The sequence below is a fragment of the Sinocyclocheilus anshuiensis genome, unplaced genomic scaffold, assembly GCF_001515605.1.
Source record: "Sinocyclocheilus anshuiensis isolate Anshui unplaced genomic scaffold, SAMN03320099.WGS_v1.1 scaffold1580, whole genome shotgun sequence".
NCBI classification, from domain to species: Eukaryota; Metazoa; Chordata; class Actinopteri; order Cypriniformes; family Cyprinidae; genus Sinocyclocheilus; species Sinocyclocheilus anshuiensis.
Genome location: NW_015557283.1, coordinates 393,775 through 402,539, shown reverse-complemented (window position 1 = coordinate 402,539; position 8,765 = coordinate 393,775). Strand labels below are relative to the sequence as shown.

At 40.8% G+C, this 8,765-nt stretch overlaps 1 protein-coding gene across 30 annotated transcripts in view; it reads left to right on the top strand.

Annotated features, from left to right (window-relative positions):
* LOC107679075 (receptor-type tyrosine-protein phosphatase S-like) overlaps window positions 1–8,765 on the top strand; it is a 249,286-nt gene that overhangs the window by 108,472 nt on the left and 132,049 nt on the right. For 29 of the 30 annotated variants that reach the window (XM_016474496.1, XM_016474495.1, XM_016474494.1 and 26 more), the window contains 2 exons: window positions 4,350–4,495; window positions 5,571–5,712. The exons of the other annotated variant lie outside the window; for it this stretch is intronic. In XM_016474496.1, coding sequence (XP_016329982.1) covers window positions 4,350–4,495; window positions 5,571–5,712 — 288 coding nt within the window. The remainder of the gene's footprint in view (window positions 1–4,349; window positions 4,496–5,570; window positions 5,713–8,765) is intronic. 30 annotated transcript variants of the gene reach the window in all.

Sequence of the window (8,765 nt, the reverse complement as noted above, 5' to 3'; positions counted from 1 at the left end):
CAGGGTCACACACACACACACACACATATATATATACACACACACACACACACACAAAAAGTTTTCATTTTAGCTTGTTTTTTGTAATTTCGTTTTGTGCTTTTGGCATTTTTCTTAGTAGTTCACATTCTAATAATATTTGTTCATTTTTAAAATCTATATAGCTTTATTTATTAATTTAATTAAAAAAGTTATTTAGTTTCTAATTGTAGTACGTCAACTTGATTAGCTGATTTAGCTGATTATGCAGTTATTTTAATGTGTGTCTATATATATATATATATATATATATAATATTAATTTTATACCATCCAGAATTTTTATACCAATGCAGCCTGATTGGATAAGCCACTTTCATTGTCATCATATAGTTGGTACACACCTGTAACCGGGCATCAGTTATTGCTATATTATACCATATGCATATAGTCTCCGTTAGTTCAGCACATCTGTGCTTGTTTGTGCCGTCAGGAAGATGAAAAGCATGTTCATTTGGTATGGTTTCTCCTTCATAGTGTTAGTTGTGTAAACACCTGCTCTGGCGAGCAGAAGCGAGTCTCGGCGAGTGGAAAGGTTAATTGCATGAGTGATCTTCTTTGTCTCGTGAAGTAGCATGGCTCGTCAAAGCTTCTCTATTACACTCACGAGCTCTCGTCAGACGCGGCTGTCAGAAAATCCATATACGACTGCGCTGCAGGCCGTCGCGTGTGGCCGCTGACGGTCACGGCTACACCTAGTACGCGAGACGCTTACACCACAGAGGTGAACTATAACCTCAATACATCACTCACGGCTAGTTTTTTGGTCCTTCGTCTTGAAGTACATCTGTCACCCTTCACATTTTAGCCCTTCTCAACTAGGGGTGCACCGAAATGAAAATTCTTGGCCGAAGCCGAACAAAATTAAACACTGGGCCGAAAGCCGAATACCGAACACGGAGTTTTTTTCCCCATGTATTTTGCCAATTTTTTTTTTCCACCATTGCATAAATGAAAAAGCCAAAATGTGCTTTTTACTGTTTTGTCTTGCTTTTCAAAGAAAAAAAATCAATTACAAAACAACAATTTCAAAATATTTAACACTGAACATTTTTAACATTCTAGCAGACACTATACCAACAAAGCACAATTTAACTTAAAATTAATAAGTTAGTAAAATAATAATTTTTGGCCATCAGACCCCCTTCTTGAATCAGGAAGCATGTATTTTTTATTTTTTATTTTTTTTTTACTGTACAATTAAAAGCAGCCTTGCTGAGAAGAGACTTCTTTTAAAACATTAGAAAATATTACAGATCCTAATTTGAACACTATGTGTGAATGTTATAATAAATGTATTAAAACAGAGCTGTTGTAATGATTATTATCATTATTATTGTCTTACTTTTTATTTTATTTTACAGAACAACAGTAAAATTACAATACTAACATTTATGAATGTTGACAAGAGTTCTTTTTCTCAACTTTTATTTTGGCGGAAACCCGCAGGAAGACCTCAATGCTTCTTTTTGTTGACAACAGATTTATAAATGAGTCTCATTACGAATACGTCGTACGTATCGCATTGTCACATGCCTTGTAAAAATTCATAAAAATGTGACTGAGCAACTGACGACTGTATCAGCGCAGATCTTCCTCGGGCTTTGAACCCTGGTTAACAAGCAGATCTGCTGCTAGTTCGTGCAGCGCTGTCAGAATACATGCAATGCATGTATTAGAAAACGTAACGTTCTGCAGTTTATTTACTAATTTCACAATTTCAATCATCATACAGCAACCGGCAACAATCCCCCTTCCTCTTTTCATTGAAGACATGCGATGCAGTCCTAAACAGTCTCTCGCTGTCTGTGCTTGTAATGATTTTTGCGTCTTTCTCCGACAGTTTAAATGCTTCCACACTGCTGACGTGTGTGCTGCATAATAAAGAGTGCGCACCTCTCACTCTGCGCTGCTTGCTATTTGATCGCGTCATATCATTGTTCGGTACAATTTATTCGGTCTTTTCGCTTATTCGGCCGAACACCGAAAGAGTTTTTTTTGCTATTTTCGGCCGAATAATTTCGGTTGCCGAACATTAGGTGCATCCCTATTCTTAACTCTTCTACTCTTGTTTAAAGGACTGATCGAGGACTTTTGGCCTTTTGCTTGTTTTGGTCATTCAGTTTAGTGTTTACAGTGTAAAGAAGCAAAGCCAGGGCCGAAATAGTGAGCAATTTAGATCTATGTTTTTTGTCAAAGGTATATTTGTGTATGTTCTGTCATACATTTATCATACTTTCTATAGTTTTTATACTGTGAAGTTAAATCGCAAAGATTATTTTCATGATTATTCATACAGACCTACAAGAAAAAATGCATGCCCTTAACAGCATGCTTTAGCCCATTTTATAATTAATTTGTCACTGCACATTTATTTTTGTAGTTTTGCATTTTTGTTAACATTAAATATTTTATTCATTATTTAATAAAGATATTTTATATTTTTATAATGTTTAAAATAATATTTAGAAATCAACTATTTCAAACTTAAAACCTTCAAACTTCAAGATTTTAAAAATAATGAAAACTTTTTTTGCCAGGATTTCTCAAGCCAACGAAGTTCCTCTTGATAAACTTTTTTATTTAGTTAAATATTTTATTCATTATTTCAGAAATGTTATTTTAAATTTGTATATTTATACAGTTTTTACAAATGTAATTGTTTATTTTATTTATATTTTATTTTATAATTTCTATATTATTATATAACATTTTACTTTTTATTATTTTTATATTATTTTTATAATATCCCAATATAGGAGTCACTTTTAATTACCCCAAAATCAATGAAAATATTATGAAAAAATGTCACAATGCAGAAAATCTTGAAAATTAGAATTATTTTTCCCTCTATATAGAGAAAGTAAAAATTAATGATTTATTTATTGTTTTGCCTGAAATGTCAGAGTCTGTCTCCTACAGAAGGACATGCCTAAAATCTCACCGGAGCAGTTCCACCGGGCTCACGGTTCAAAGAACCATGATGTTTTTGATGTCTTGTTTTTGCTCTACCAAACAATTATGCCCCATACTAACAAAAGTGGCGAACCTGTGTGCGTTTGTGTTGTGCAAGTTGAGCTTTCATGACTTCAGAATGAAACAGAAAGTCCTCAGGCTTCATCCTCTCCACTCTCTGGAACTTCGCTTCAAGTGTGTTTATCTGCACCCGAGATTCAGGGGCTCGCCTGCCTGCCCATGGGCGGTTAAATAATTAATTTGCCGTGCATGCCTGACCGTTTGATCATCTCCTCATATCTGTGCGCTTTCAGGATTTTAGCATGTTCCCCCTAGAGAGCCTCTTCTCATGTCTTGTTGTGTCAAGCTTGACCTACTGCCCTGCAGAGAGAAAAAAGTGAGCGCCAGCGGAGGCCCGCCGAGAAAAGACAAGGTAGACAGCATCATAATTTGACGAGCCAAGAACAAACTGTGCTGGGTTCTGAGGAAAAAAAAAAGACAATTTTTTTATTTTATAAAACTAGCGTAATCCACAAAGAACAAGCAGTAATGGTAGAAAAGATGACAGCTCCTGCTCTCCAGAAGCTGGAATAGCTAGGTCACGATCTATCGTCAGCGACTGTCAGTCCTGCATGTCGTTAGCTTACAGCTGGCATGTCTTACGGGAAACGTGTGTAGGGTTTTGGATGCTTCACCTGACAAGGAGCTTTCAAATCAAGGCAGAGTCGCAGGCACTTTATTATTCATTGGGCAATAAATGATTCAGAGTGGCGTCGACGTGCACATTGTCTATGGTGTAATTACCGGCGTGCTGAAAAACAGCCACTTTCCATTTGCGCTGACGCACGACGGCCCCCGTTTCTTGTCGACATCTCTATCGTAGCAGAACGGGTCACAAGCCCACTCCAGTCGTAGTCCCTTCGCTCGCTATTTTACATTCTAATGCACTGGGAGTAACTGTTAAATTGCGTGTGTGTGGGTGTGTGTTCAGTCACTCGGTAATTTAATTTAATTGATTTGCTGTTACAGTGGCCTTGTGACGAATTGGGTTAGCTTCACTTTACCTGCACTCACTGTTCACTATAGCTTGCTAGCAGCATGCTACTCTTACTATTTCTGCAGTATGAACATTTTTTGTATGGCATGCTAAAATGTGTAAAAAAAACTGTAAGAGGCTATTTTCCCACAATGCAATGCGCTCAACTTGACTGTGCATTTCCAGTGTGAACGGGAAGTGATATCAGCTGTTATTATCTCTTTCTTGCCTCTTTTGACCAGTCTGGCAAAATGTAAGGTGTTTTGGTGACAACAACAGCCGAATGCTAATCGTATTTTGCTTGTTTTCTTTTTCTTTAGCTCCACCCAGGTTCACAAAAGTACCTGTCGATATGATCGGCGTCTCCGGAGGTGTTGTATCCTTCATATGCCAAGCCACAGGTGACCCCAAGCCAAGAGTAACCTGGAATAAGAAAGGAAAGAGGGTGAACTCTCAACGCGTCGAGGTGAGACTTAGCGTGCTAGCACTTACTCAGTATATCAGTTGAATAATCAGCCGTTTCTATGGTATTTCTCACAAAATGCCATTAAAAAGACATCTGGAACTGTTTTTTTGGGTCAATCTGAAGTGTTTACATAGCATACATGTCTTAGCTTCTGTGGGTTTTAGCCTGTGTCTTATATTCCTTTCTTGTTTGCTGTGTTCTTTTGTCATAACACAGCTGGCAGCTGTAGTGTTGATCAATGTTTAGAGTATCTTAATTAAAACTAGCTCTGTATTTAACCACGCTGTCACTATTCAACAAAGATGAAAAACTTCCCTTGAAAAACAAAGATGAACACAAAAATAAGTTGGCGGTTCCGATCCACTCGTCGGCGTGAACCCAAGAGTATGCTCAAATTATCATCTTGGTTGCATTGAAAAGTCATTTCGTGAGGGGTTTGAATTAATTAATTTCCCCGAAGGCTTTGCTTTGATATTGATCTACACACACTTAGGACTGTGTGGCATCACTGGGCTGCTTCTCATTATCGTAGCCTTGAAAACTCACCCTCCAAAAAAGCGAAGAGAGTTTTGCCACTGGCTTAAAAAAGAGCCTCGTTCCTCTTTGTCATTCCCTATTGATTCGAGCGACTGTTTCGCTACAATGACATCAAATGCGAAGGCACCGCAGGAGCCTAATTATCTCTATCGCATAATTTGAGCTCACAGCAACATCTAGACGTTAAAGGACATTTTGGCGCCTTAAAATATGAGCACAACAATTTTTTGTCAGAATTAATTGATGTAAACATGAAAAGGGCTATGGTTAAGGGTCAAAAGATGGGGGTGCTGGTTGATCAATCCAAAACTTTTCAGCAGGGAAGTTACATGTCATTTTCTAAGACCGTTCCCCCTAGAGCAACTAGGAATTAAGTGCCTTGCTCTCAAGGCACTCGGTAACTCTCCAATTCTGGGATTGAATTCACAGTCTTTGTGTCTTCAGGCCAGATTTTTAACTACTAGCCTACTGTTAATGACATTTTACCATGAAACATTTCAATGTAATATACCAACTCAATCTTTGTCCTCTCACACAGACAGTAGAGTTTGACGAAGGTGCGGGAGCCATCCTAAGAATCCAGCCTCTCCGAGCGCCTCGAGACGAGAACATCTACGAATGTGTGGCAGAGAACAGCGAAGGCGAAATCAGTGTCCAGGCTAAGCTGTCAATTATCAGAGGTAAGATTAAAGGTTGACCTTTTTTTTTTTTTTTGTGAACCAACCCTTAATGTCAGGAGTTTCCAATCCTGCCCCAAGAAGGCCACTGTCCTGAGAGTAAAGGTTGTCCTTTTTTTTTTTTTTTGTGAACCAACCCTTAATGTCAGGAGTTTCCAATCCTGCCCCAAGAAGGCCACTGTCCTGTTAAGTTCATCTACCTGGAAGTTTCTACACTACAAAATCTGTCACTGCAATGGTACCCTTAGCACCTTAAAGGTACATATTTATACCTAAATGGTACCTTTTATAAGCGTACCATTCCAGTAACAACTTTTGTACCTTTTTTCTGAGAGTGTAGTGATCCTGAAGACCTTGAGTAGTTAGTTCAGGTGTGTTTAATTAGGGCTGGCGTTAAACACTTCTGGAAGTTGACCCTCCAGGAGCAGGGTTGGATCTCCCTGCTTTAAGTGTACACCCCCCTCCAGTCCTCGGGACCCACCTCCCAAAATGTTTTAGATATGTCTCTATTCAACACACTAAGAAACTGATGAGTTGAATCAGATGTTTTAATTAGTGAGACATCTAAAACATTCTGGAAGGTGGGTCCCCAAGACTGGAGTTGAGAAACACTGCCCTACAGGACCATCTCGGCAAATGGGTAAACTGACCAGCGTTCTCTGGTTAACTTGAATGTGACACAATCTTACTGTTGCAGAAACTCTAAATCCGTCCTAGCCAATCACAGAACCTCTGTCGTCCTCACCATCGAGTTATCCGGTTGTTCCCCGTGCGCTGAGATCTAGCCATCTGCCTCGTCAATGCCAAGCGCTGGAGCAGGCAGCTTGCAGGCTTCTTCCTGGGCCTGAACCCAAGCCGAGGGTTTTTGTAGGCAGCCCAGTTTTACATGAAAATCCTGGCTTTGGCAAGACCCATGCGGCTCAGGAAGGAACACAGGCGGTAGCACAAGGGGGGAAAAAAACGGCTGCTGCCCCCTTCGCTCTCTCATCCCCATCTGCTGTGGGCTCGCAATTACATTGAACCTCATCAGTAGAGCAAGCCCCATACACACTCATACAAAGGACGACACATGTGTCTGCACATTCCCAAAAGAGAGTGCCTCTGCTCCTGAACGTCTGCGCGGACATTAATCAAAATCAATTAAACTGTCCACTATTCCAGCTGCTATTTGTGGTCTCCAGCAGGTTCTTCTTTCATTTTGTCCCTGGCCAACTTCTGAAACTGGTGACTTCATTAAGTACCCAGTCACCTTGCCGTCTTCAGGGTGTGTCCGCTCGCCTGCGGCAGAGAAAACACGGGAAGGCTTTGCTGTAAATCTGCCGGTGTTCTTTCCAGGGGCTTAGGTTTGTTTTTAGCTGCCTTCTGGCTGCCCACAAGAGCGGTGAGCAGAATGCTTAAGATGTGCCATCTGCTTTTCCACCGTGTCGCAGAGTCCTCTGAGAGTCCTTGGAGGAGTCTCGGAGAAAACCGAGGCAAAGACACCTGCAGCCGTCGCTGCTGCTTCTCCTCCGTGTCACTACGGGCGTCGAACCCTCGCTTCCCCTCCTCCGCTTTCTTCTCTTGTAGCCTCGCTGTTTTTCTATTCAATCTGACCCTGGCTTTCAGCCCTGCTTGGCAGTCTTGTCCACCAGCGACCCAGAGCTAGCACTTCATAGAATCCAACACCAACAGCAGCCCAGGTTTTGCCATCTGCTCGCTTCCTGCGAGGTGTCAGACGCTCACACGCTTCTTTACACATTCAGGTGTGCCTGGCCTTAGCTTGCCCCTGGTCATGCTGTGAGAGCGCTAGGTTCAGAGTGCTGGCCAACAAAAGATCAGAGCGGGAACGCTGGACCGCACAGCCACGGGTAACCATCGTGCAACCCGAAATCCAAAGGTGTCAGACCACCTTCCCGAAACATTAGCTCTTTTCCAAAACCTTCTGTTTTTTTTTAGACAACATCATAGGCTAACTCCAGATGTGAAGGCTTTTGTGAAAGTTGGCTAGTTTTAGCAGCAGCGCAGACTGTATTATGTGGATAAGGCAATCCCAGAATGCACTGCGCTAGGCTCAGTGGAAAAAAAAGTCCATTGCAAACAAGGCCAATAGCTTTCTATTTTAACCAATATTTGCATCTACAGTCTATTTTTAATCTCATTAGAGTGTTGTGTGTTTAGCATAGCAATATGTTAGCAAAAAACTGTCGTAATATGATGTGGATCAATATAATTGCTAAAAGTAGTTAGGGTCATACATGCACTCTTTTACCTTCTCTTTATTTGTGCTATGTATTTTTAAACTTATTCAAGTGTTGTGCTGTTAGGTTAGCAACATGTTAGCAAGAAACATTTGTAATATGTTGCGGATCAATACAATTGATAAAAAGTAGTTTGGTTTAGGGTTACAAGTGTACTATTTTCCTTAGTATTTGTGTGTTATGTATTTTTATGCTGCTTAGTGCTGTTAGATTAGCAGCATGTTAGCTGGCAACTAACTAACAGTTAGATTAAAAGTAGTTAGACTTAGGGTAGTGCTGGGCGGTATACCGGTTCATACCGAATACCGGTGTTTATTTTTCTTATGATATGAATTTTTTAAATACCGCAATACCGGTGTCATTTAAATAATGTTCAGAACGCGTTTGAGGGGGGGTCTCTTTTCACTGTTGCACTGTGGCGAGGACACAGCTGTATGTGTTACTAAGCGTGAAAGTTCCGAAACTGAAGCTGTAGAACTAATAGAACGTGATGACACAGAAGAACTCATCCACAATATCCACTGACCGCCACACATATCCACCGCCCGCTGCCATCAGCTCCCGCGTCTCACACACACGAGTGCGACTTTAGCACTAGATTTAGCAACTTTCAGATGCTTTTAGTGGCTTTTTCCCATAGAATATATATACTGACAAACCTAGCGACTTTTTTGGATAAACCTTAGCTATGATTCAGTTGGAAGATGTCGCCAGTGCTGCCCCGCGAGCGCGAGGTCTGACTTTCCCGGAGAAGTGTCGCCTCTCTCGGCGTCTGTTCTGTGCAGTGAGCGGCAGAGAAGCAGCGCATTCAGTTGGCCG